The following is a 27,783-nucleotide window of genomic DNA, read 5'->3' as shown; positions in this document are numbered from 1 at the left end:
GAGCTTGGGTAGTTTAGGTTACATTATTGGGACTCATTGCTCTTCATTAACCTACCAGCCACCCGGGTTCAGGTGTCAGCTCAACATTAAACCGCAGCCAATCCAAACTTCCTCAGTTTGAAAAATTGGTGGAAAATTGGGTTTTCAAGTGAATGAATGTGATTTTGTGAAGCACCTGCCTTCCTCAATACTGTTACATCCTTCAAGATCAAAAATCTGAAAACATATTTGGGCCTGAAATCCAGATTTGGGCTTCAGCCAGAAAAGCTGAAAAAATGCTGTTGTGTTTATTTGTGAGGAGTCTGTATTGTTCCCCATGTGCTATGAGGGCTTCACCCCTCTACCTCCCCAAAGAAGTGGGGACCCAGACACTGCCTTCCTGGACAGCAACGTAGAAAGCAATTTTGATTATTTCCGCTCTGGATAACCTAATTTTTCAGCTGTCTCTGCCGAGGATGCTCTCCCTGGCTCAACAGGACAGGAATGTGCAGGGAGAGCATCAGAAAGACGCCATCAAGGTGGGAAGGATGGATGATGGCTCAAGCAGCTCTGGGATGAGGATTATGTATCGTGGCCTCTAATTTGGTTAGGAGAAAAGGTGGAAGCGGGCCCAGAGAGTGGAAAAGGCTTTTTCACAATAGCTACTGTTTATTGGTGGCTGAGAGAAACATACCTTGCAAGCTCCGTGTCTGCTGTTTCATTTCTGCCTTGCCCCTCTGCAATATAGGAATTCCTGCTAGAATTCAGAGGTACTAGCTGAAAACTGTCCCGTGAGATGTTACTTACGGTGGACGCTGGTATGAGGAGCCCCCATCATGGAAGATGTGGTGTAAACCTGGGTGAGCAGCCCGGCTGCAGGCGAAGGGACTGAGCGCGGATCCACGCTGGGTGCTGATGCCACCAAGGCACCCCTGACCAAGGGCTTTTGATTCTGCAGTGGCCTCCTACAAAGTTTGTAGCTGCTGTAAAGCTCAGGGTGGCTGAGCACGCTTTTTGCATTACATTCACAGCAGAGCAACCTGCTCACATTGAGTTGTACCCAAAATGTGTGCAATCCAGCATGCATGTTATTGAAGCATCCCAGAAATACAATGCGACCCTGTAACTGAATGCTTGACCAATGCACACAGCGAGGGAAGTTAAGGGTTCCTCCTAAAACTCACAGCCCAGTGCTGTGCTGCTGCTTAGGGTGAGCTCTGCTGTCCCCTGCAGCGTGGGGATCCTTCAGGGGCTGTTGCTGTAAAGATCATGGGTGACCCTGCAGCAGTATCAGCAAGTACCAATGCAAAAATCCCACCAGTAGCTTCTGTTCATCTTCTGCATCATGTTGTCTGGTTTAATATAAAGCATCTGCAAGCCATCACTGGGCAGGGATTCATTGTCAGACAGCTGTCAAGCTTAATTGGGTTGTCCGGTAAAATATCTTGCATATAAGTAAATCAAAAAGAGTAGGGCCCATAAAAGGGCCAGCATGTGGCACATTCATGTTATTTATAGGATTCTTTGTGGTGCTCATCACCATGGCAGCTACGAAGGTCAATGCTGACAGTTGTAGAGAAATGCCACATATGTTTAAAAAAAAAAAAACCAACATATATGAAATAAAGCATGGTAACACATTCCAGTGGAGCTGGGAGGCAAACGTGCAGTGTCCTGCAGGGAGCCCCTAGCCCCACAACAGCAGGATGGGTGGGGAAGGGGACATGGCAGGTGGTGGCAGGTCTCCGGGTTAAGGACTTTGGGGGTTGTAGAGCCCTGGTGCTGCATCCTGCTGTCTCCTTGTAGAAGCTGGGAATAAAACCCAACTCCCATTCTCTGCATCTTCTGCACCATGGCTGGCCCAAAGCTCCATCCTTCCTTCTTCCTGGCTGAGTTTATTCATGGTTAATTTATCCTCATCTGTTCTTGCGTCAGCACTGTCCTTTGACTTAAATAGCCATGCTCCCTCTCTGGTCCTTACGGCTCTGCTGAGTTTGGCAGTGCTGCTCCTGCTTGGCCAGGCTGGTGAGGGAGGTTTGTGCAGGGTGCGCACCCCATGCAGCATGGCATGGCGGCTCAGCAGCCCCAGTCAGCTTAATGCATGCTGCCAAAAAGCCCCAAAGTACCCGCATGGAGGAGGCTAGAGATGCCTTCAACCAGTTTCTCCTCTTCAGGATGGAGCCCTTATATATCAGACTGTTTTTCATACCTTTCCTGTTTAATTGTACCAAAGCCAGTGGTGATTACTCACTCCAGGCTTAGTTTCTATAGCTGGCTCTTTTATAATGTTCTTTCTCCTTAAAAAGCAAACAAAAGCAGCATCTCTTCATGTCAGTTCTATAATTGGCAGGTATAAAGCCTGCTCCAGCCACATTCAAGCAGAATAGGTTTGAGCATCTGTGCCTCAGTCTCTACCTGGAAAGTAGCTGCTCACTAAACAGTATCAGCCCCAGCAGCATCACTCCAAAATTACTCCAGGGAAGTATATAACAAACCCTCACCATGTGCCTTTTATTCTAAAACTACCTGATCTCTCAGCTGGTGCCAATGATCCTAATTCCTCCATACAGCTGGTCAGGCTCTTTCTCTCAGTGGATGCATCCCCATCTTCTTGTCTGCATCAGGTTGTTTCTTTCCATCAGGGCGTCATATCTCAGCCTTAACCCTAGAAACCCAGGATTTTTAAGCCTGTCCTTTAAGGATCTCTCTTTTCCTGTGGGGAAAGTTTTTCTGTAAACTCAAATCTTCCTTCCCCTTAGCTAGCTGTGGCTTTTCTATCTGCCGTATCCCCATGGCAGCCACCTGTGGGCTTGCGTAGCTGCTCCCAGTCCTGCACCTGAGTTGCAGCGAGGACACATTCCTCACTTTGTCAGGAAAACCCCAGGGGACATCAAATTCATTATTAAAACCATTATTTCTGCTTGTTGATTGTAACCATATTTCTATTCCTGCAGGAGCATGGGAGTTCACACGTAGATGTTTGTAAGCATTCAATTTATGCTTTCTTAATAACAGTAAAGTGCCTTTGCCAAAGGCATTTGGTTAAAGAGCTGAAGTAAATAAACACTCTGGGAATTTTTTTCTGGCGAAAGAGAAGTAATGGGCTGTCCTGGAGCTTATACAACTGCTCCACTAACATTTGCTGCCCTGTTGCCTACTGTTAGTCCCACAGACATGACGGTCCCGGCTCTTAGAAATGAGCCCACGTGGGTAATGAATGCTAGGCAGCTGGTACTATGCTTTCTCCGGCTCCTACAACTCCATTCAAGGGCTCTTCTTGTGAAGCAAATACATACGTTCTCTTTTTTGCTCAGAGACTTATATGCTTATTAAGCTTTCTGCAGCAGAAAAAAGATTGCGAGGCAATTCAGCTTGCTAGCACCGTCATGAATCCATGTATATGTTATGAATGGCAATGATATGCATGTGCCCTGGGCTTTACCCAATCATATCAAGCAGTAGCACAAGTCAGGATGAAAATAAATCTTAATACCAACTGTCCCACATGAAGCAAATACTTATTTTACATAAAACCTAATTTTAGAATGTCAAGACTGTAGCTGATCCACTTTGTCTCACCATGACTTAGCATAATGACATGCACATAGATATGCATATATAAAAATATGTATATATGCATATAGATATGCATATATATATATATAAAAAAATATATATATTTGTAAACATGCACTTTCTACCTATTTTTTTGCTGAATGTAAGTTCCCCAAGAGCCAGCACTTGTGCTCTCAGTCAGGAATCTCTCTGCACGCTAGCAATGCTCTTTCTCGCCTGGGCACAGGGAAGGCAGCGCGGGCACCCAGCCCTGCCATGTTAGCACGCAGTTAGTGTTATTCCTTTGGGCAGCAGCAGCTGGGAAATGCCACAGCGTGGCTTTAACATTGACTTCCAGCATTTGCTGGGATCAACACCTCACGCTGGGTAAAACGAAAAACGCTGATGGGCATCAGGCCCTGGGGATGCTGGCAGGGGATGCTGCCTGCAGCCCTGCCTCCCTTGCCTGCCGCAGCTGGCCCCACTGTAGTGATCTCAGGTCTGGCACAACAGCAGCGTCAAAATGTGCTGTAGCATGGGATTAAACAGTTCTCGTGCCCTTTATCTGATACCCAGGGAGAGTGTTAGGGGAATGACAGAGGTTTCGAGGGAATGCCCCGAGGGAGTTGGGATGTGCTCAGGTTTTTAAGTGCTCTGGAAAAAGTAGCAGAGTCCTTTGCTCTTCAGCAAAACAAAAAAATAAAAAAAGGTACTTTTCTGCATTACACTTTCCTTGCATCCTCCCTGTGCTGAGTGTCTGAGTTCATTTATGCAGCTATATTAACTTTCACTTCACCTTACAGTGGTGTTTCCTTCCCCTGCACACTTTTCCCTATGCACAGCCCAGCATCCCCCAGCATGGCTGGCTCTATAGGGATGGCTTGGATGTGCAGCAGTGGGATGGGGTCAGCAGAAGTCAGTCTTGTTCCTCCCCAACCACGAGGTGATTCTTATAGCAGCCTGTGACACTACACGGACCAGAACCACAGTAGGTTCGCTCAGCTGCTCCCCACGATGCTTCTGCTTGTCCAGATCCTTCGGGGCCCTGCGCAGCATCAGGGGGGCTGGAGTGCAGGGATAGGGACCCCTATGGTTGTGTTAAAAGCTTTGCCATCCTCACTGCCCAGGAAGGCAGCAGGCTGTGGTGTGGCTGCAGAAGGCTTTTGGCTGGCACTGGAAGGCAGCGTGAGGTGTCTGGCACTGCTGGATGGAGAGCGTGTGAGCCAAGCGAGGCTTGCAGGCTCAGGAGCCAGAAAGCAAAGCAAAATGCATGGCTATGGATTACTTTTAAAAATATTGCCGTGAGCATGATGCCACTCATGAAAAATCTGTTGTGGGAGGTCCAAATGCTTGAGACCAGCTGCCAGTGCTGTGTGAGGCTGGATCGTGGTGAGGAGCAGCTCTGGAGAAGCAAATGCCCAGGGAAATATATAGGGAAAAGGGCTGTGCTGGGGTGCTGCTGTCCCAGTGAAGGGGAAAGGTGTGCCAAGGCCACCCAGAAAGGGACTGAAAGGTGCTGCCACCCTGGGAAGGTGCAGTCCTACCTCCCTGCTGGAGGTACAGAGCAGGTACAGGAGATGAAATGACCTGCTGCTCTCTACTTACTAAGAGAAAATGGTGTTTTCTGGCAGCACTACAGATCTGACATCTTAATCCATTAAACACTCTCAAAACATAAATCTGGAGGACATGATCAAAGCCCCTGGTGTGGGGAGAGGTTCTCCTCCCTCCAGCTGCCCTCTCCTGGGGTGACAGAGCCCCAGTACCCCACAGTGGGATAGGTGAGGATAGAGGTTCCCTCTGCAGCATCAGTTTGTGGGGATGGGATGCATCACTGAGCCCATCACTTCTGGCTCAGCTGGAGCAGGTCTGGAAGGAGAAACTGATTGTGATTTAAAGATGTCAGAATCAGGAAATCCATCATGTCCCTTGCTAATCTGCTGCTCTGATTAATTACCCTCACTATTAACTGCCTGTTACAAATATACACCTTATTTCCAACCAGAATTAGTCCCTGGGCATGGCTGGGCTGCACAATGATTCATAGAGGAGCGTGGAGGGGCTGCATGTACGGCCACACCAGCACCCCCAGAACAGAACAGAGGGGACAGGAGTCTCCCATGACGGGCACCCCCAGAGCAGCTTTGCGAGGGGGCTGGGACCTACACCCAAGGTCTCAGGGACATTGCAGGGGTGGTGGGGGCTACAAGGGGAGCAGAAGTGGGATGTGGAATGACACTCTGCCCCAGCTGCTTGTGGGAGCGTCCTTAGAAACTGCTCACGGAGCAGCACGTAACGTACCGGTCCCCTTCCCACGCAGAAGGATCTTCCAGCAAATGCGCAGGAAGAGTCTTGCTCTGGCTCTGAACTGAATTGTGCAGTAAATTAAGCCTGATCTGCGTGAAATTTCCTCCACATGTACGTTCCAGGGTGAAACTGGGAACAGGTTTTATCCAAATTCTCCTGTCTTTTTTCTTTAATTTTAAAAGTTAGAATCTCATGTAATTGCCTCTGTGCTCATGGAGAATTGGGGAATTCTAAGAAACCCTCCAGTGGCTAATTGAATGCCTTATGAATGTTTCGACTGTAAGCAAAGTTCTCTATCTTACATTATAAAGATATTTAGGTCCAATTCTGTGCTAGGGTGATAATTTTATGAGGGATTTTCATATCTTTTGGATGCAATATGGAATGGATCATTACCTTTTTTTTTACACTTAATTGCTTTTATCATCCAGAAATATTCAGCATTTAATGATAATAAAGCGATTCTGCTAAGGAGGCCAAACACCATATAGCTTATTGCCTCATGGTGCTATAGTGCACAACTCCTCAGTACTGCATTTCTGTGTGTCACCCTCCCCATTTGGCAGAGGGGCATGCTGAGGTCAGGGGAGCAGCACCTCACCCCAAATCACCTTTTGGCCAAGAGGGGAGAGCACTTTGATGTCTGGAGGCACAGGCCAGAGCCACACAAAATGGGGAAATTTTCTTGGTTTCCCTAGCATCCACATTTCCTGGCTTCCCAGTGCCTTCCCTGCAGCAGCCAGCACACAGAGGATGCTTCTGCAGTGCTGCATCCCACTGCCAGGCTCAAAGAGAGGGTCAGGGGTGGTCTGCCTTGCTCCAGCCCATGGCAGGCACAGAATTTCTCTAGAATCAGCTGGTTTGTCTTGAAGAAAGGAAATTTTTTGCTCTTTGGGCAGCCGAGTTGCTTGCCACGCTGGGCTGGCACCTCTCTGCCAGATTTGCTACTTGGAGACAGGGATTCAAACCCAGGTTCAGATGTTTGCTTACTGTGTTGCCCATAGCTTTCTAAGAATGCATTTTTCAATGGCCTTCTACAGCTTTTAATTAAGAGCATTCACATCATTTATTAATTATTTATTAACTCTTTATAGATGCTACAAATCCATTGCAGACCTCAGTGGAGTCCTACTGATGCTTATAAGCTCATCAGCAGACATTGTAATTGATGGCTATGAGCAATCTGCTGACCTGTTTGGCCCTGCAACAATTGATTACCTATTCAGTAAAACATCCAGAAATCATTTATGAACCTTTTATAAACCATTTATAAGTGAACAGGGACAGATTTATTCATTACTGTTCATGAGCTTGCAGCAGAGGGGCGAAGGGAGCCCTGAGCGGAGGCTCCAGCAGCCCAGCTCCAGGCAGCAGCATGTCCATGGGAAATGTGCCCGATGTCACAAGAAAACCTTCATTGCTTTACCCATTTTCCCAAATTACACAGGCTTCCTGCAGGCCTGGGGGTCAAGTGTCCTGACGGATGTGGGTCGTTCTCCCAAGGATCAGAAATTATGCAGAATGGAGAATTTTCTGCTATTTTGCAGAGTCAGGTAGTTTAGCTAAGTAGGGGCTGGCAAGAATCCAGTGGCAGCTCTTTAATACGCTGTTGAGCTAAACTTAGACGAGAGGATGAGCAGGCTTGTGTGTTGCTTTGCTTCTAGCAGGGTAGAATTAAATTATCCATCCCATTTTTCTTTGCATTAGTATGCAGGGGTCTAGAGAGCCAAAGGCAGCAGCTGCCAGCAAAACCCCATCGGCTGCTGCGGTCTCTCAGGTGATGAGCTGATTCCTGGTTAAACTGGGGATGGAGCACGAGGCTCAGATTCAGGGCTTGCATCTGAACATGAATTGTTTAGGTGTGTGTTTTGTTGTGCCCTTTTTTTTTCTCTCCAAAATAGATGAATTTCCAAGTGGATAATGATCAAAGAAATTTCTTTCCCAGGGACTTTTCCTGGTGAGCACTGTCCAAAATGAGTCATGCTGTTTCTCGCTGCAGAGTCCCAAAACACTTGCTGCCACTATGGGTTATCTCCAGCCCATGGAAATGGGTATCGCTTGACACCAAGGGGCCTTCTGATCTCTGGGAGCTCACCATCACCAAACAGAAGTTGCAGATACAAGCTCCCCACATGTTGACAGAAAAAATGACACCTGTAATGGGATTTTAGCATCTCCTATCACTTCAAACAGTCCATCTATAATTTCGCCTGCAGCGGATGCTGTCTAGCAAGACATGGGATAAGTGATGACTTTTTAGGAGCTGGTGTTTGGTGTAACATGTCTATCAGCTAGCAGAAAGGGGACAGATGTGACCTCTGTTTGTTGTCAGAGGTTCATTCTTTACTTCCCTCTTATCTGCATTGTTTTTTTACTGAAGATGCTCAGCCAACGGTTATAGACCAAACTGTGTATGAACTGGAGGGATGACTCCTGGCTCGGCAGAGAAGGGGATCCCAGCTTTAGCAGCAATTTGACAGTGGCAAATCTGTATGGTGATGAATGATCAGTTGTGTCTCTAGACCTTGCTTAAATTTACAGAAGGGGAATATTTATGCACATGTAATTCATTCAATGGAAATCTGTATGTACTTATTATTTACCTGTAAACTGGACTAATTCAGGGTTTGCACTGGGTGTGCCCTAATCAGTTTAGAGCTGGCCTGATGTCAAATTAGTGCAAGCCTGAATCTAGCCGTGCTCTCTCAATCCTGCCACTGCTCAGGGCCAGAGGTTTATACAGGGTATCCTGTAGGATGGAGCGCACACAAACATCATGCAGAATGGCACTTATATTTCAGCTCAGAGGAAAGAAAAGCCAGCTCTCCACAGTCTCTCCTACAAGTACACTCGAGCTATTTTGGAGTACGGCACAAAGAAATCATCTTTCGATGAGAAGGGAACACAAAGACGCACCCAAAAAGCCATAGGTGCGTCAGCAGTCATAAGAATACTCAAATCATCATGCTCCTCATCCAGCTGTCCCGGTACCAGGGGTGATTTGGAGGGTCAGAGGACCCACCACCCCAGTCAGGAAGCAGAGCTGAGCACTGTGGGGGGCTGCACCTCCCCAGGTCACACTGCAGGCTAGAGCTGCCCTCGTTTCTGGGGGGCAAAGAAGTAGAGAAGGTGGGGAGTGTGTCCTACTTGGGCTGGTCCACTCCATTCCTGCAGCAGAACATCACATGGTTAGAAACACCCAACCGTCACTGTGGGGAAGGATGGCCAGCCACCAGCCCAAGCATGTCACACAGGAGTAGGGTAATGACTGTGACACACAAAGGTGGCTGGGAAGAGAAGGAGGTCAAGAAAGGGCTGTGGAACTCCCAAGGTGGGAAGAAACCTCCCTAAAATTGAGCTGAAGCAAGATGCTGGGGGAAAGAGCCCAAAGAGCATCTCGCAGAAGCAGGGACGCATCCCTTCTGGCCAAGAGTTCCTCTGAGCTCTGTCCCCTCCCTGGGCCAGCACTCATCGTGGAGAGCAGCAGAGCAGGACGGAGCTAATGGCACTAATGGCTGTCCCCAGGGAAGGAGCACGAGTGCTGTGGTACCAGCAAAGCACAGCCCAGGAGGCCACTCTCTCCTCTGGCAGGAGGCCACTGTTGAGTAAGCAGAAAGCTGAGCTAAGTGATGAACAACTCAAGCCATGCACTCATCAGCAGGGGGTCAGGGCTCCATAGGACACAGCACAAGGTGAAAGGAGGGTTCCACTCTCCCCAGGTCCTATAGGGTTGTGCTGGTGGCAGGCGCTCCTTGGCTGAGGAGCTGGGCAGTGTGATTGGGGGGCAGCTCCATCCCAAAAGCACGGTTCCCCTTTGCTGACCACCCAAGGCCCAGCCATGGTGGGGAAGGCAGGCCCCCCAGCACCACAAAAGAGGACACTGTCCCCCCAGACCACTGTGCCTCCCCAGTACACAGCAGGAGCAAACACAGCCCAGGCTGCTCACAGCAGCATTTGCCTTTTGTGCTCACTTGGTTCACCGAACCCTGAAATAGCAGAAATCATGTTGAAATCAGCCCCCAGGGTGACTGGAGCTATTCCATGCCTGGAAAGAATAAGGAGCTGCTGCTGTTTCTTCTGGAAGAGCTCAGCTGCAGTGTTTTTTATGTCTGAAAGCCTTTCCCCAGTTGCATAGACCTGGGTCCTCTCGTTTTTGGGGTGGGAACATTCAGCAGCTGGTTTTGTGGTGAGATAATCTTTGCCTGATGCCTGCTGCCCTGCTCCCTGACTCCAAGCCTGCTCCACCAAGGTGAGAGGGGCTGGGCAGGCACCAGCCAAAGACCAGGGGGTGCGAGGACCCCTCTCTCAATTGCACATTCCTGCTGCATCCCTCAGACAACAGACATCTGTGATTTACTGTCCAATGTTTGGCCTCAGTGCTCACACCCAGCCCCTCCAGGCTGCCTATACCCAGAGAGCGGTGGCTGCACAGGAGGTGGAGACATCCCTGCGGGCAAGAGCCGAGTGCGGTGGCAGCTTCCCAGTGCTGCTGCAGCAGATGTTAGCTGCTACCTGCTTACATGGGAATTAACTACTCAGAGCGGGAGACGGCTTGTTTCATGCAAATATGTAAATACAGGGAAGCATTGTTGTAATGCATGGGGCCATGAAGCAGACAAGCACCCCCAGAGTTCTAGTGGTGGAGGGTCCCCACGCATCCCCCTGCACTAAGAGGTGGGCTGCCAGGAATCCTAATGAGAAACAGGTGCCTAATGAGGCAAATCAGGCAGGAGGGGGGGTGTGGCCATGGGAAACCTTGTGGGAGGGTGATGGTGGTGAAAGGTAAGGCTGAGAGAGGGAAAATGGTCATGCAAAAATCAGCGCAGGTTTCAGAATGCAAATTAAATATTAAAAGCTGATTGCAAGTGCTTCCGCTGTGCCTCTGCAGCCCAGTGAGCCTTCTGCCAGCTGAGCAGTGACCCAGGCTGCAGCACCCCCAGCCCCCACCAGTCTCATTGCTTTCTTAGGTCTTCATCATTGCCCATTTTGAACAGGAGGGATGCTTGTGTGCTGCTCTGCAATCACTGATTTTCTGGTGCCTCTTAGAGTTGAGAATTCAGTGAGAAATCCTTGCTAGAAAGAGGCATTTACCACATTTCATGTTTTCCCTGAAAAACTGGGAGATTTCTGATCCACACTTTACTGCCACTTCCCCAGGGATGAGCTTCCCTCCCACATGGAGAGAAGCAGCAAAGGTGCATGATGGCTTGGTGGCCATTAGTGGATAGAGAGAGGTTTTATTGCTCTTGCCTTTGTCTGACGTTACTTGGGAATGAGGTCTGTATCTTCTTCTCCTGGAACTGTGTTTTCTAGCAAATTGCACAACATGGTGTTTATCTTCTTTATTGTTCCTGAAAAGTCTAAAGAGTTTGCTGGTTTAAAGTCAATCTAAAGTTAGCAGCAGAGGGGAGGTGTGGAGAAGGAGAAGGGTAAAATAACCCCAGAGAGAAAGGATGTCTTTCTGAGGCTGAACAAAGCATCTCAGGTTGACTCCTACTCATTCTTTCCAGTTTTTTATTTTGCTCAAAAACCCAAGTCAAAATAATTAAATGGTGGTCAAACAGAAATGATTTATATTGTATTTCCAGCCTGTCTGCTAGACCAAAACTAACAAGTCATTCAGACACACCTCACGGAGACATGGCCCCAAGGAGGAGCTCTCCCCGTCCTGCCCTGGTGATGTCCCCATCCCACCCACACTCCCTTGCATGCAGCTGCCACAATTTTTGGGTGCCCAGGGACGGTGTGGCATGGGGAAAGCTGCACACCCAGGCAGGACAAGCCTGGAAGTGATGCACGATGTTAATTAACGGTTGGGACAGCGTGAGGTTGATGTTGCGATGTGGAGCTGCCTAATGTAGTCACCACAGTGGGCTGATGCGGCTGTTGCTGCATCCCGCCTGCGAGACGTGGCGTTGGCCGCCGTGCATTTGCTTGGCTGTGATCAGCAGATGAGAGCTTTCCATACGCATTTTGATTTAAAGTGTGAAAAAAGAGAATGAGAAATCAGTCCTTTCTGAGCACAGTTAGAAAGAAACAACTTCAAAAGTTGACAATTTGGGGCAAGGCTCCCTTCCTAAAAGTTGTTTCTAGATTAGCCATTTTGGTCAGTCTCAGTCTCTCATCCTCTGAATATCCCTTGTCCCTCCCATTTCACAGGGGGCAGAAAAACAGTTAGCAGTTCCTCGCTCCTAAAGAACATCTTTCAGCAGCTGGTTAAGCTGCAAAATGGATTAGCTTTGCCTTACAGCTCTGTACACAACAGTTTTCAGGCTTGCACAGAAGTCACATGGCCTTTCCAAGCAAAACATTTCCCGTGAAGACTCTTCTGGGAATACTAGGAGATAGAAAGGAGAACTCTGTGGCAGCAGCATGCTGAAGAACACCAGGCAGGTGGGAGATGTGCTGTCACAGACTACCTAGCACTGAAGTTGGGTAGGTCATGCTTTCCCATCCCCAGAAATGAGGAGGCGAGGAGTCATTGTGGAGCCCGGACCCAGGGCTGAGGAGGTGGGGAGAGACCTTGGGCAAGTGTCTCCTCCATCCCCAGGCAGCCGGGGTCATGGGCACAGTAGCAGGTCCCAGCCTGCGGCCAGCTGGCCCGAGGGACAGCACTGACACTCTCAGACGGAGGTTAATTCAGCTCTAGCGATGTGTAAGGACAAGGCAAGTGCTACCTCCAGGGACGCTGCATCCAAGCGCTTCAGCCTGCTTTCTTCCCTTGCCCAAGTGCGGGCTTTGCAGCCTGCCAGCTCCCACTTCTCCAGGGGACCTGATCCAACCACATCCCTCCTGGCAGGAGCTAAATTGCTCTTTTTATGGTAGGAATTAGCTCCCATCACTGGCTCTGGTTGCACTGTCCCATGCAGGATGTGGCTGGGAAGCGGGTGCATGTGAGGCACACAGCCTTGGAGGGGATGGGGGGGTGGCCTCTGCCCTCCACCCCCCGGGCAAGCGATGGCCTCAACCCTGGGGATGTTTAATGCCAGTGCAGATGCCGACACCACAGGCCACGCAGACTCAGCCAGTCATTTCGTGGCCAAAGCATATTCATCGTGCACCCCCCTCCCCTCTCTCCATCCCTCCCTCTGCAGAGATACCCGAATAGCAAGAGCCTGCTTTTGAGGCTGGAAGTCAGGTTTAGAATTTTAATGATATCCTGTATCCCACAGCCTTTCATTTGGGGAGAAACCACTCTAAATGACCCATTTTTCTTAGTATAATGATAATCATTACCAAGAGTAAAGGGAGCTCTGAGGCTGGGGACAAATGCAGGCACGGAGTACATCGGGTGGCTGATTCTGACTGGCAAAATGCTACACAGAGAAATAAACCTTTTGTACTTAGAAAGAATGTAAAGATGTCTTTAAACATGCATGTAAATTTGTAACAAATAAGTCACCGTGGCTTGAAACGGGAAGCAAGTGAGAGCAGCCATAAATATTTTATCTCTTTGGCAATGAGCTCCAGCAAGCAAATTGTCACATTCTCCTGGGGCAGAGGAAGCTTGCTCTTGCTCTTGGACAGGGAAGCCATAGCACCTCCCAATTTCCATGCAGTCTCCATGCTGAGCACCTTCCTCCCCTGGGGCTGGCAGCAAGAGTTCCAGGAGCATCCCCATCGCTGGGGTTGAGGCTCTTGCCCCTGCCCACCCCCCTTCCCAGCTCACAGCTCTTCCAAGCACAGATCCACAATTAGGATTGATGATTTTATATATATATATATATATATATTTTTTTTTTTAATGAAGAGGGTTTTTTTCAGAGAGAAAGAGTTTTCATTAGCAAAGAAAGCCTGAAAAACCAACAGCTCATGCAAATGAACATCTAAATCCAAACAGGCTCCAGGCCAAACAAGCAGCCTACACCTCCTGCACGATGGGGTGCTGCCTAACACACAGCTCAGGCACCCCCAGGGGCTCCTCACAGGGTTTGGTTGGGCCGCTGGTGGTCTGAGTTGCACAAGGTGTATGGGAGCATCCCCAGCTGGCTGACACAGCAGCATGGATGCAAAGAAGAAGGTACTAGAGATCCTGACTGAGATATACAGGTTGTTACATCAAATCTCTCAGCACATGCTCACTCTAGCCACCCCAACCCTTTCCTGGCTGTGGCAGGTCCCAGCACCTCTCAGGTCTGGCTCCAGGTGGCTTGGAGCATCACTGTGTCACTGCCTGGGAGGCAGGAGGAGTGCCTTGGGGAGGGAAGCACTGTGGAAAGACAAATCCCCGGGCCTTCATCAGATGTGCACCTGGTAGCTGAGATCAGGGCATTTGCAGCCCTGTCTCTGAGCCTCCAAGCTCTGCTGAGAGGTGACCCTGCAGCCACTGGAGCCAGGGACCAGAAGATGCTCCATGGAGCAGAGCCACCATCCTGCCCCTATGCTTCCAGGTGCTGGAGCAAATTTGGGGAACTAGGCTTGGTCACAACTCTCTGTGCAACCTTGGAAGTCCTTCACCTTTAGAGCAGGAATCAAAGCTCAGCTGCTTGCTGCAGATGGCATTAGGCTGAACACACTGCAGACTCACGAGTGCTGCGTGAGGGTATAAACAGAGGTGCTGTGGAGAGTTGTCTCTGAGATGAAACACAAGGCACCTATTCTAGTGCCCAAACTTCAGTCTAGAAGTCATTGGCTGCCTCTGGCAATGGTGCTCAAGCATCTAAATAATTCAATGAGGTGCGACCCAAGGAAAACCTGTAAACAAATAATTGATTGGGAGAGCAAGTTCTGATCCAAGATAATTGCTCTCTCCTGGAATAGCCTGCAGCAGCCCCTTGGCCTGGCTCATACACCAAGGATGTAGCTGGTTAGGTCTGTGAGTGATATAAGAAGCCTGGCCTCTGGATGCTGGAATTGAATTAGACACCAGCAAGACAGATTTTATTAGATTTATTAGATGGCTGGTAGAAGAAAGGCTGGAAACCAGAAGATGATAAATGTCTCCCTGGCGACCCCTGGGCTGGCATTATTTTTCTTGCACTGCGTCAAGATGGGTGCAATGTTTATTTCCCAAGTGATGTCAGAGCAGCAGCCGCCACCATTGCCACCATGCCAGAGGTTGGGCCATGCACAGCATTGGGAGGATGACCCTGAGCCTGGTGTCTATTCAGAGGGACAACCGCATCTGCCTGTCGTCCTCCCAAGCCTAACAAGCATCACGGCACACTGTCCTGCAGAACACATGTTCCAGAAGGATCTGACAGTGTCTTGGACTTAAATGATAGAGAGAAAATGTAGGGCAGAGTCCACAGAGGCCCATCTCCAGCTCTGTGGCACCAACAAGCCCCTACCATGACTCACCCATGATTTAAGACCAGACAAGTTAATAGCTGTCTGCTGGAGAATGTGCCACCGGGAGTTCTTGGCCTGCTAAGATTTCATGATGACCAGCGGTGAACTATTGCCATCAATAATTAACATTGGAGCAGCCTTGCCAAAATAAATCAGCCAAGTGTGTGGCAAGGCAAAGGTCCCTTGATTTTGCAATCACCTGTCAGTTTGTTCTTGTTTGTTGTCTCTGCACTGCTGAGGTTTGAGGTGAGCTTTGCTGCACTTGAACTTAGCAAAAAAACCCCATAATGTTCTTGGTGAAGCTGTTACTGGGGTACATACATGCTGTGCTCCCTGCTCACAAGTCTTGGGGAGAAAAGTAGCCAAGATGTCTTCTCGTCTCATGGTTAAATGGTTCAGTTGCAAGTGCAACACGCTGAGCAGCTCCACACCATTCCTCAGAAACCCCATTTCCCCAGGCAGGGCAGGTGGCTGCCTTGGACCTGAGTGAGCAGCAGCATGCCAGGTGTCATCAGAGGATGAGACCTGTTGTCACAGGAGAGGCTCTGTCTCAGGAAGGTGTCCTCTGAGGAGCAGATGAGGAATAAACCCTGAGAGAGGCAGCCACACAACTAATGTCAGCAACACCACCTCAGGGTGGTTTGGGAAAACAGACCACAGCAAAATTACCCCAGGGATTAAGTGGATCCCTCATTTCTAACACTGCTTCAAATAGTAGCTGAAACCTGACATCACAAGAAGGGGAGAGTTCCTCAGTGAGGTTTGGAGACATCATTGCATGCAGCTCGGGTACATGGCAGGGAAAGGGCAGCTTTGCCAGGCTCAGCAGAAGCCAGCAGATATGCTCTCCTTTTATCACCATCACTGTGCTCTCCAGTGGCCAGCAGCTGCCTTGTGTTAATTAAGAGTAGAACAATCACTCTTAATCTGAGGCCAGACTGATGGCAGCAGCAGCAGACTGCCCAGCTCATCCCACTGCCACCAACCACGTGCTCAGGACACAGAGGGAATAGCAGTGGCATGATTTTCTCTCTACTTGCTGCCCAGCTGTAATGTGCCACTACAGCCCGGCAGCCAGGACAAGCCCAAGGCAGGTCCCAGGGACAGCAAGATGACCCTTGTTTTGTACAGGAACTGTATCTTGGGGCTGGCAGATGAGCTACTTGTCCTCGCAAAGTGCCTCCGCACCTACACGATGCTGAAGCTGACTCCTCTCCTCAAACAGAGAGACAAGGGGGGAGCTTTCCCCTGGCAGCAAAACACACACAGTCATTTTCGCTGTCCTTCCACCCTAGGACAGAGCTTCCTACAGAGCTGGCACAACACCTGCCTAAAACAATTGAGTGTGGAAAGTGCTCAATATCTTCAGCATCACGCAACAGGGGTTTCCAGGATTGCAGCAGTCAGACCCTTCTGTCCTTCCAGCTCTTACCTTTTGAGCTTGCTCTGGTTTGTATGCATCAGCCTCTTGTCACCCACAGCTTCTCCTTCTGCTGTGTGGGTGAGGGAGGAGGTAAGAGGACAGGTCCCTCACCTACTGCTTCTAAGTCTGGCCCAAGGTCAGGAAAACCAACTTTTTTTTTTTTTTTTTTTTAAAGTAGATGCCTACAGGGCTCAGATTTGGCTTTCCTATGAGATTTCCAGAATTCTGCCCTAGAGCCCTCAACAGCTCCTTCCCCTGCAAGCTTTTAGCACCAGGAATCTCCTAGCACTCTCCTATTTATAGCTTCACACACCAGCCTCCATTTTCTGTTAATTAGCTGATTCCACTCAATCACATGTGGATGACGTGAGGGGCAGCCAGAGCTTCTGGGGTACCTGATGCTGCCAGAGCAGCATTGGGAGCACTTGGTGGCCTGGATGAAGGTGCTGGGACCAGCTCTCCCAGGAAAATTTGTGCATCCCTGCGAGAGTGAGGACAAGGATGAACAAGAGCAGGAAGGCTTTCCATCTTTCAGCTGTAGGGATTTCCAGCAGACAGTGGGGCAAAGTGTCCATGTGAGGACTGTGCACTGGTTCCATATTTTCCTTTCCCCGAATACTGATAACATGAGGTTATGTGAGGACCTGGCAGTGATTCACACATAAAAGTAGAGCCTCACGCTACTGAAATCAGATCCAAATTTTACACTCCTGGCCTGGGCTGGTCCTGGTGTTTGCATTTGTGTCTGTTTGTAGCACAGAAAAAAACAAAGCTCTGGGGCTTTGCTTGCAAGTGAAACTTGTTGAGCAGTTTGGTTTGACCTATCTATCTAGGAAGATGCTAGCAGAGGCCCAAGTTGGTCGTATTTTGGTGTATTTTAGTTAGATGACTTGTGCAAATGCAAGTTGCAGGTGCACTGTCAGCCCTGCAGTGCCTGCAGTCCCACACACTGAGTGCCTGGTCACCTCTGTGATGTGCTTCGTCCCCAGCATAGGGATGACCTGGCTTCTTCAGAAACAAACAAACAAACAAAATATTTTCCCAGATGGGGCAGATCCTGCTTAGGGAACTGGCAGTGTTATGGGTGACTCGGCTGGAGGACCAGTGAGGGAGCTGGTTACGTCTACTGCCGGCACACTGCAGGTAGGGTGGGTGGGAGCATGCTGGAGGAAACAGTCAAATTGCAATAGGGTCTTGCAAAAGTGGAGAAACAGAGTCTGGAATTAAAAAAAAAAAAAAGGCATGGGTATAGTTGGTAGTTGGGTCGTATTCTCCTGGCAAAGGCAGATCACATCACGGCTGGGAGAGCCAGTGCTGGGTGCAGTGTTTGCAGGGGCACCAGGGTGGGATGGCAGGGGCACAGGGAAGATGCTGATGGGCTTGGGTAGAGGAACAGCAGTTCCTCTAAAGGAACAGCAGTTTTTGCTGGGAAAAGGGTAAATTGTTTTGGTAGTGTCAAAACATAGTATTATAATTTTAACATTTTATGTACAAATCAAAATGAATCATTTAACTTCTCTAAATGGTATGTTTAAACACCCAAAATGCCTGAAAAGCCTTTTTTTTTAATTTTATTTTTTGACACGTCTGTCAAATATCATCAAACTTAGCATGTTTGTGAATGGGGAGATGTTCCTGGCAGCTCCAGCCAGCTGCATCAGCAGCAGAGCCCTGGCAGAATGGCCACAGGGGACAGGACTGCGAACACAAAAGGCCATCCACCCCCCACACAGCTCTGCTTTGAGCAAGCAGCAGTTCCCCACTCCATCACAAAATGATGTGATCGACAGGGTGGTTTTATTTTTTTCCTACTGAGGCAACAGGTCTGATACTTTCTGCTTGCATTTCTTTTTGGGAAAGTGGGGAGAAATGAACCACCTGAGAGAACTGAGGGGTTTGCAGGGTGAGAGCATGGTGGATGCATTCATGGTATATGCAGGAGCTGGTATTGCCTGCCAGCCCTGCTGCACTGGTTATTTTGGGCAGGCTCTGGGAACAGTTTGCAGCTCTTTCCCTGTTTTGCCATGCCTACATGGTAAATTATCTGTAATCATTAGCAAGTGGGCTGTTTCCTCTTTCAGACACAATTAGTGGGCATAGTCCGGAAAAATCTTCCGCAATCTCATTTCCTTCACAGGATGCACTTGAGATGCCGGTACTGCCTCGGAGCAAGCAGGAGGGTGCAGAAGCACCTTCCCCATTCCCCAGGGTATGAGCATCCTCTTCCGCAATGCTCCCCCTCCATCAGTGCCCAGGGACTGCCCTGGCGGGGCAGGTGAAATCCCAGCCTGTAGGTCAGTGGAGGCAGAACGAGACGCCCACCGGCATCAATTTTCAGCAAGGTGACGCAGGAACACGCAGTGGCGTGGCGATTACATGATTTATAGTTCCTCAGTCAGAGGAGAATTTGCTCTCCTTGTAAACCCCATCCTTATGTGGTGCACAGAGCTCACAAATGATTCAGTGGGTCATAAAAAGCGTAAGCAATTGACAGCCGCATCCCAGCCCTGACCTCTGCCGAGAGCAGGTCACTTGGCTGTTATTCGGTTGCTCCCTGAAGCGCAGCTGGCTGCTGGGGAGCGGTGCCATTGCCCGGGTGGCTCTGCCACAGCTAGCTTTCGGTCCTCACAAAAGGTGGCTCTGTCCATCACCGTGTCCTGCCCCACGCTGGGGACAGTGCTGTGACACAGGGCATGGCAGGCACTGGGGAAAGGGCTTTGTGGAGCAGCAGCTCTTCAGAGGGCTCAAGGACTAAGTGAAGGGGAGCTTTGGATTTACACTCAGCAAAGCTGAAATAAATCAAAGCAATTAAAGTGCAAATGAAGCTTTAGGCAGTGCAGCATCCTAACTACCTGGGAAGCGCATTGTGTATACTTTTGCCTTGTTCACTCCCTCTTTTATTTATAGACAGAATTCAAATCACTTAAATAATTTAAACTAATTTGCCAGGTAGAGACAGGGTTCAGAAGCACCTGTTGGCATTAATGAGGCTGTGTTTTGACAGTGGCTCCAGAAACCCTCCAGGTTTGCCTGCAGTCACTTGCTCCCCACACCTTGGAGATGGGGTTTGTGTGGGTGTGGGGGATGCCAGCAGCTACCTGTGGTGCCTGGTGCCATCCAGGTGATGCTGGACATGGGCAACAAGCGGAGGCAGGAGAGGATGTGGGAGGACACTGGTGATGGGTGGCTGTGGGTTGCAGACACCAGTAACGGCAGAGCTAGCAGCAATTAATCACACTGCAATGAGCCACTGGTGTAATGGTTGGGAGCACACTAATTTTCTTCCAAACTGCCTGGTGTAGCAAAGGCTGTGACCGCACATCCTCAGGTAACCACAGGTTCTTTATAACAGCTGGGAGGGCTGGGAAAAACAGGTGAAAGACCAAGAAATAACTCCACAGCTAGAGCAGAGGCATCAGAGTAATAAGAGCAGGGGCTGGCTTGCTCCAAACAGAGCTGTTTGCATAGAATAGTGGTAGATGACAATATATGATTATGGATAGAATTTTGTTGTGGTGAGGAGGCCCATAGTTGCCAAGACTGAAGCATCGCTGCAATACCTGCTCATGGGAGCCCTGGCACTGAGCAGGATGCAAAGCCTGCTAGATCGCTTCCCATAGGAAGGCTCCAATCTGGCTTGCTGGCATCTGTAACACTCCAAGCTCATCACGTTCAGGTGAGCTGCCTTTTATCCTGCAGAAAGAAAAATTTTGTGAATACTTGTCTAAATAAATATTTGCCTCAGATATGCTCTTGTGGCTATCTGACATGCTCATTTTCTTGTTTATATCCAGGAAGTTTCTCAAGTGGTTTCTGTATGTACTGTCAAATACAGTCATTTAAAAATTATGAACCAGGATTTCCCAGAGTAAAGATTGGTTAGAAACTAGCTGTTTTTTTTAAATAGTCCTCTGAGGAAAGTTTTACGTCCCCCATCCATGGAAGGATGGTCACACATCACTCCAGCTGCCAAGCTCTGTTCCACAGATAGGCAGAGACCTCCATATTTCTAAATAGCACTAGGGCTGCAAGAGGTGGGGAAAGTACAAGCTGTTGCACAGCTCAAAAAGAATAAGATCTTGTGCTGCAGCAAATGCTTGGAAACCATTTGCAAAAGGCAAGAGAGGTGCTTGCCCTGGGTAATATACGATTTAACCTGAGAGAAAGCAGCGCTTGAGCCCTGTGATTCAGCTCTGCCCCACGATCCTGTTCCTCTGCTCTGAAAGGTCACTGTAACAAATGCACATGTTTATCAAATCTATCCCAAGCTGCTGCAAGTTGTTCAGGAGCGGACAAGAGGGAAGAATCCACCGTTTGAGCATGTTTTTTGCAGAAAACAGTCTGCTCAGCGCTGGTGGTGAAAGGGTTGTTTGCTGCTGTTGTAAACAGTGTGAATTAATATTGCCCGGTGCCCTGGGTAGGCATCGGGAGGCAGGGTAGGGTTTTTCTGTGTGTTTTCTTGTAGGCATGAGGACAGCTTGGGCTGGGAGCGTCTACCTTCCCCGGCTTCCCAGACCACACATGTAATGCAGAGAGGGAGTGGGACATGATTTACCAGCAAGCTGCTTCCTAACCTTAACGTGCTGTGATGCACCCACTGCCCTTTAAATAATCGCTGTCTTTTGAAGGCATAAATACTTCAGAGGGAAAGAAAAAAGAACACCATTCCCTTCTGAAAGACCTAATTTATCTGGAATTATCCATCCTTGGCTATAAATCCCCTGTAAAACTTGGCACAAGTTTAAAAGCAGTTACAGCAAAGACTGTATATTTTTATCCGAAACCTCAAGAAAGAACAAATTGAAGTACTAAACGGCAGATACAAAGCATAGTGAGAGCAGGGCTGCGGTGAGTGCCTTACCAGGGTAGCACCGTTTAGGGGTCCTCATTAATCCCCTGGGGCTTTTTGGTTTCTTTCTGAGCAACTCCTGCCTGAGAAATTATTTTAACGTGCCAGTTTTCCCAGCTGTGCCTGAGTCTAGCAGTGAGCTCAGAAGAGCAATGTGGGGGTCCTGGGAGGAGGTTTTAAGTCCCCTGCTAAGGTTTGCTGAGCACCATGTCTCACCTGCCATGTCCTTTGGGAACCAGGGCACAGGTACCCTCATCCCTGGTGTCCACCTACTCAGGCACATGTCAGATCTGGCTCTGAGTAATATGGCTTCCCACCTTTTCTTCTTTGTTCTTCTTCTCCCCCTGAAGCAGGAGAGAATCCATCTTTTATTTAAATGAGGTCTCATAAACATAAGCAGCTGCAATACACTTGCCTGTGCAAAGTAGAGCAGGTTTTCAATGTCTAATGCTTGTTCTCTGCTTTCTTTTCCAGGGATGGAGGGATGCATGTGCAGCTAGGAGCAGAAGGAGCACAGCACAGCCCTGTGGAGATAGGTGTGAAGGTGGTTCTTCGTGAGGACTCAGCAGGACCTCCCCAGATCCCAGAGGAACGTAGGGTGTCACTGGGGAGAGGCTAACTCCCCTCCCTGCTGCCCAGTTGCCTCCTGCCTTTCCAGAGATCTGTGCCAGGATTTGGGGCTCAGAGCCCGAAGGTGCATTAGTGCTGTAGGATCACTGGAGACCCTGACAATGATGGGGGACCTGCCACGGAGGAGGGACATCCCTCGAGGAGGCCGTGCACCTCTGTGAACCCTGGCTGCTGGTGGCAGAGGCTGCCTGGGGCTGGGGGCAGAGCTGTGGTGCCTTCAGGGCACAGCCAGCGAAGGGCGAGGAGCCGGGGACAGCTCCTCTGGGGATCTCTTCCTGGGGCAGCGTAGGTCCCCAGGTTTGCTGTGGATGCCCCCTTGTCCCTCGCTGGCAGGACTGCTCCCCTAGTGCCGGCACAGAGGGAGGGACACTCATCTCACCATGGTGCTGCCACCGCCCGACAAACGCCACGTCTGTCTGACCACCATCGTCATCATGACCAGCATGGCCTTCATGGATGCCTACCTGGTGGAGCAGAACCAGGGTCCCCGCAAAATCGGTGTCTGCATCATTGTGCTAGTGGGGGACATCTGCTTCCTCATCGTGCTACGCTACGTGGCAGTGTGGGTGGGAGCGGAGGTGAAGACAGCCAAGCGGGGCTATGCCATGATTCTGTGGTTCCTCTACATCTTTGTGCTGGAGATCAAGCTGTATTTCATCTTTCAGAATTACAAAGCAGACAAGAAGAACCTGGAGACGGTGGCCAGGAAAGCCCTGACCCTGCTTCTCTCCATCTGCGTGCCAGGGCTCTACCTGGTGCTGGTGGCCTTGGACAGCATGGAGTACATACGGACCTTTCGGAAGAAAGAGGACTTGCGGGGACGCCTCTTCTGGGTGGCCCTCGACCTGCTGGATATCTTGGACATCCAGGCCAACCTCTGGGAGCCGCACAGGACCGGCCTGCCCATCTGGGCAGAGGGGCTCATGTTCTTCTACTGCTACATACTCCTCCTGATCCTGCCTTGCGTGTCCCTCAGTGAGATCAGCATGCAAGGGGAGCACATTGCCCCACAAAAAATGATGCTCTACCCCGTCCTCAGCCTGGTCACCATTAACATCGTCACCATCTTCATCCGGGCCATCAACATGATCTTGTTCCAGGACAGCAGGGTCTCCACCATCTTTATTGGCAAAAACATCATCGCGATCGCCACCAAGGCATGCACCTTCCTTGAGTACAAGAGGCAGGTGAAGGAGTTCCCCCAGAACGCCATTGCCCTGGAGCTCCAGCAGAACTCCCTCTCCCACAACCAAACCATCCACAGTGCACAGGGCATCCCCCATGAGCCGTCACCCACCAGTGAGATCCTGGACACATGAGGGATGACCCCCAGCCAGTGTCGGTTCAGACAGCCCCGAGCGGAGCAGGGATGCTGCTTCCCTGCTGCACAGGGCGAGCACGATGGACAAATCCTGGCAGCGAGGGCTCTTCTAGGCACAAAACACCAACCATGTTTTGATTGAGCTATGGAGTGTCCCCTAGACGTCTTCATCTCAGGTATAACCCTAGGAGTCCTCCAGACAAACCAAATTAACTTGCAAAGGACCTGAACCAGCTAACCCTCTCCCTCCTTCCTACCACCTTCTCCCCTCCTGAGCAAAGACCACTATGGTTGCAATGTCCCTTTTTACTCCTTGAGCACTTCACCTTTACTCCAAGCGTGGAACGAAGATTTTGTTACTGGAGACCTTTTTATGGAGTGGGGACAGGGGTGTATGGGTTGAGGGGGAGGGTGGGAGATTTGAACCAGTAAACCCTGTGATTGTAGATGTCTCTTATCTCCAATGGTTGTGTTTACAGTTTCCTATTTATATCAGCTTCCAGGGGCTCCTGGGCTGCCCTGGGGGCCGGTGTCCTTGCAGTGGATGAGAGCAGCAAGCCCTGCAGTGGGGAGTGGGACTGGAGGCCAGCATGGCCCCCCGACCCCAGGACAGGGGGAGACTGCACCCCCACCAGCGCACCGCGCCGACTCTGCTGGCAGCAATATTTGACAACCTAAAGCTAATCAAATGCTGGTGGTTTACGTATTTCATTCACTTCAAACGACTCAGCACAATATTTCTATTTTTAGAAGGGTCTCTCTTGCTCTCTCCCTGCCTGCAGCTGCTGGTGTGGCCCCCGTGGGCACCGCCGCAGGCAGGCACAGACACCCAGGACAGATTAGGCGTAAGGATGGCAACGATGCACTTCACTCCGGCATCGAGTGTTTATAAAGAGGGCTGCTTTCCACAGCTACTATATTTTTAAAATAAAATATTAAAAAAGAAAAAAAAGAACCAACAAACAACCCAAAAAAGAGCTGGGAAGGACGTGCTGCCCCAGCAGGTGGCCGGGCTCAGGGCTGGGCAGGGGTCTTCCCCCGCTCATGTGTGTTGTGGCAAGGGGCTTAGCCGGCCATGGGCAGTGGGAGGCAAGCGCCAGCTGGACAATAAAAGCCCCTTGAGAGCAATGGCTTCTTGTGGTCTCTTTTCTGCCAGTGTGGGGAGGGATGGGGGCAGCTCTCACATGGCCCAAATCACTTGTCTCCTCCTATATCCACCTTGCCACCCCAAGTGCTGTCCTGAGGTGCTGTGCCCTGCAAGTACATTGTTTTTCCAGCTCAAAGGCTGCTGCTGGGGTTTGGGCACATCTCAGCTGCCTGGGGGGGAGGCACAGGGGAGATAAGCAGAAAAACTGCATCTCAAACATGCTGAAATGGGATATTTTTGCTTTTTCTAAACCAAACATTTCATTTTGAGGACACGGGAATAAAATGTCTGATGCTGTTTATGTTTCCGTTCCTCATTTTCTCCTGTCTCCACTCACCAAATTTGACCTAAATCCACAAAGCCATTTTAGTCTCCCTCTTTTCAACCCATCATGATCTGTCCAAAACATTTCACCCAGCCCTGATCCAGTCTTCCAATTTAGGACCAGGCAATCACAGCCCTGCTTGGTCACCCTGTCACCCAGGCATGACTTTGTGGGTTTTCTCTACTGGGAATAAATACACTGAGAAATAAAAGGATATCTTTGCCAACAAAAGTGAGTTTGCAATAGATTTAGCCAACTGGAAAAGTTTCTTCCTCCTTCCCCTCAGAGAACATGACAGGAAGAAGGCAGGTGATTCAAAAGGTATTAGCAGAAACTAATTAAATTGCTAAATTATTCTGGAATACCTATGGAATTACATATTACATCTCTACTGATGCCATTAAAATACATGCGATTAACATCAGTACGATTAACTCCCAAGTATCTAATAACATCCTGCCACTCTTCTAGGTAATTAATTTATGAGCCTTTGTTTTACAGCTCTTCCCCAGAGCTGAGTGGAGGGAATCCTGCAGGCACTGGCACTGCGGTGCTGCCAGCTCCGGCGCCACGCAGCTTGGGCAGCACCCAGCATGAGGCTGGGCCCACAGCGGTATTTTATCCTGGAGATAAATTACCCAGGGGTTACTCCAAGAGGTTGCTGTGTGTAGTTTTGTCCTGTCTCCGCCTGATATCTAGCTCTCCAGCCATGCCTTATATTGCAGTAAGTAAATATTTCCTTGAGCTTTATCTGTTGCTAAGGTTGCTTGGGGAGGTAGACCCTGCATGGAAAGGGAATAGTGCTTTATCGTCCTGGTGCCGTAACCTCCCAGCAGGCTTAAGAGTCCCCCACAGCCTTTTCCCCAAGGCTGCAAGGCCCTGCTTTCCACTGTTGACATGGGGCTGTCATCTTCAAGGGCTGCCCAAGCCCCGGCGTTAGCAGCAGGAGCAGGAGCGGTCCTGGAGGTGATGCTCACCTGGGATGCTGTGCACAGCATCGCTCCTATGAGGCACCTGAGCTTGTTGATGCTTGAAGCTCACTCTGTGGTGAAGAGAGGGAGGAGATGCTTTTCTCCTCTTCTGCTGTTTGACATCCCCCTGGGGCTCTGTGTGGTTCAATGTTTCTTATTCAGCAACACAATCCTCTCTTTTTAAAGCCATTCTGAAAGCAAGTGTTGTGACCTGGCCCCTCCACAGTAGGCAAGGAAGCTGGGGAGAGGAGAGCGAGCTGGGAATGGCAGCATGAGGAGCATTTGGGGACAGAGGGGACAGCCAGCATGGCCAGCAGAGACCTCGGAAACATGGAGATGGTCCAGCAATGGGAGCACTGTAACTGTTCCTTGCCTGTTGCTTGCTGAAGGCAATGCAAGCTGCTGCTGCCTCCTTCTCCCCAAAATCCAGCCCTGCCCAGTAGAGACAAGAGCCCTGGGAGCTGTGGGATGGACAAGAGGGATGGCACAGGGGCGGTGGCTGCACAGGGTGACTGGCTCCCAGCCTGGCTGTTCGTTCAGGGAAGGGGATGTTTTGCTGTGGGCAATAAGAACTAAAGGAAACAATTAAAACTAAATAGGCAATATTTCAGATTTCCGCTGAGATGGTGGGTTGGCAAAAGGCTCCTTTGTGAAATGTGAAATCCTCCTGGCAAGCTACAGACTCCCACCTGCTCAAGTGAAAGCAGCACAACAATAATGCAGAAGAAGGGATGCCAATTCCCAGCCCTCCATTGGAAAACCCATGTGAGCAGCATCCCCACTGCCATTTGTAAACAGGCCACAGGCACAAGGAAGCCCTTGCCCATGGTAAAGAGAGGCAGATGGTGCTTTGGGGACCCAACTAGTGCTGTCCTACCAGTTACTGGCCTGCTGGGCAGCGCTGAGGTGAATACCTCCTTCCAAACCAAGCAACAGCTCTTGGAGGAGCCAGGTCTGCCCTGTAGCTCCCACCAGAGCAATGACAGCCCCTGGAGATGCAAAACCCAAACTTCTCTGATCCTTCCTGTCAGGTTGGTCCTGAAGGGCAGCAAATTGTCCCAGCACAGCCACTGTGATCGCTCCCCGGGCAGCAGGGATGGGCGGGGCTGAACTCACCTGCTTCCCAAGCACTGGAGAACTGCAGAACAGGAGCTCACAAGTGAAGCAAAGCAAGACATAGCAGGCTGTTACAAAGCATCGAGCCCATGCAAATTCATCTGTGTCCCATATCCCTGCCAAACATTTGGATGAAGAGGCAGCAATGTGCTTGAGCTACTGCATGTCTGACACTGTCTGTGAGAAGAGCCTGGATCCAACTTTTGTGTCCCAGCAGCCTTGTGGTACCTGAAGTACCACCACCCTTCTTGCCACCTTGGGCTGAATTTTACCTGGGAGCTTCATGCGTTTGCCACTGCATCGACCTGAGTGCTCCACAGCCAAGGGCAGTGGGGAGGCCAGTGGGATGTGAGTTGTAGCTTTTCTTGGGTCCTGGCAGCACTCACATGTCCTTCTTGTCCTCTGATGATCTCCTTTTGGCAGCTGAAAATACCTGATGCTGCAGCCCCCGTGCAAGGCTCAGAGAAGGGAGCCAAAAACCTGTGTTCCTGCAGCCAGATTCTCCATGTGGCCACAATACTGGTGTCCTTGCAGGGTCCAGAAGTGCTCAGGAGCATTCAGGAGAGGAAAGTCACCCACTGGGTCAGTGCAGCACAAGGGTGGCCCTGTGGTCAGGCTGACTCTCTGCAGTGCGAGACTTTGCAAACTACACACCAAGAGAGGGTACCTGGGGACAGGTTGCTGTCCCAGCCCAGCACCTGCTCCCTTTTGTGGGGTTTAATTACTCCTCCCACCCTAGTCCTTCCCAGAGCACAGGCTTCCCCATAGCCCTATACACTGACACCTTGGACCATATGCAAATAAATATTTTGTTTGTTTTCTTTTGTTCAGTCTGGGTTAATTTATTGAGTAGAGGGAGGCTGAACATT

At 49.9% G+C, this 27,783-nt stretch overlaps 1 protein-coding gene across 1 annotated transcript; it reads left to right on the top strand.

Annotated features, from left to right (window-relative positions):
• Positions 1-22,414: 22,414 nt before the first annotated feature.
• TMEM121 (transmembrane protein 121) lies at positions 22,415-23,353 on the top strand (the record flags this gene model as incomplete). Its single annotated transcript, XM_080349122.1, has 1 exon — positions 22,415-23,353. The coding sequence occupies one exon, from the start codon at positions 22,415-22,417 to the stop codon at positions 23,351-23,353; it is 939 nt and encodes a 312-aa protein (XP_080205248.1).
• Positions 23,354-27,783: the final 4,430 nt, after the last annotated feature.

The sequence above is a fragment of the Nesoenas mayeri genome, assembly GCF_963082525.1.
Source record: "Nesoenas mayeri genome assembly, chromosome: 8".
NCBI classification, from domain to species: Eukaryota; Metazoa; Chordata; class Aves; order Columbiformes; family Columbidae; genus Nesoenas; species Nesoenas mayeri.
Note: the sequence above shows the minus strand (reverse complement) of the source record. Positions and strands in the feature narration are given on the sequence as shown.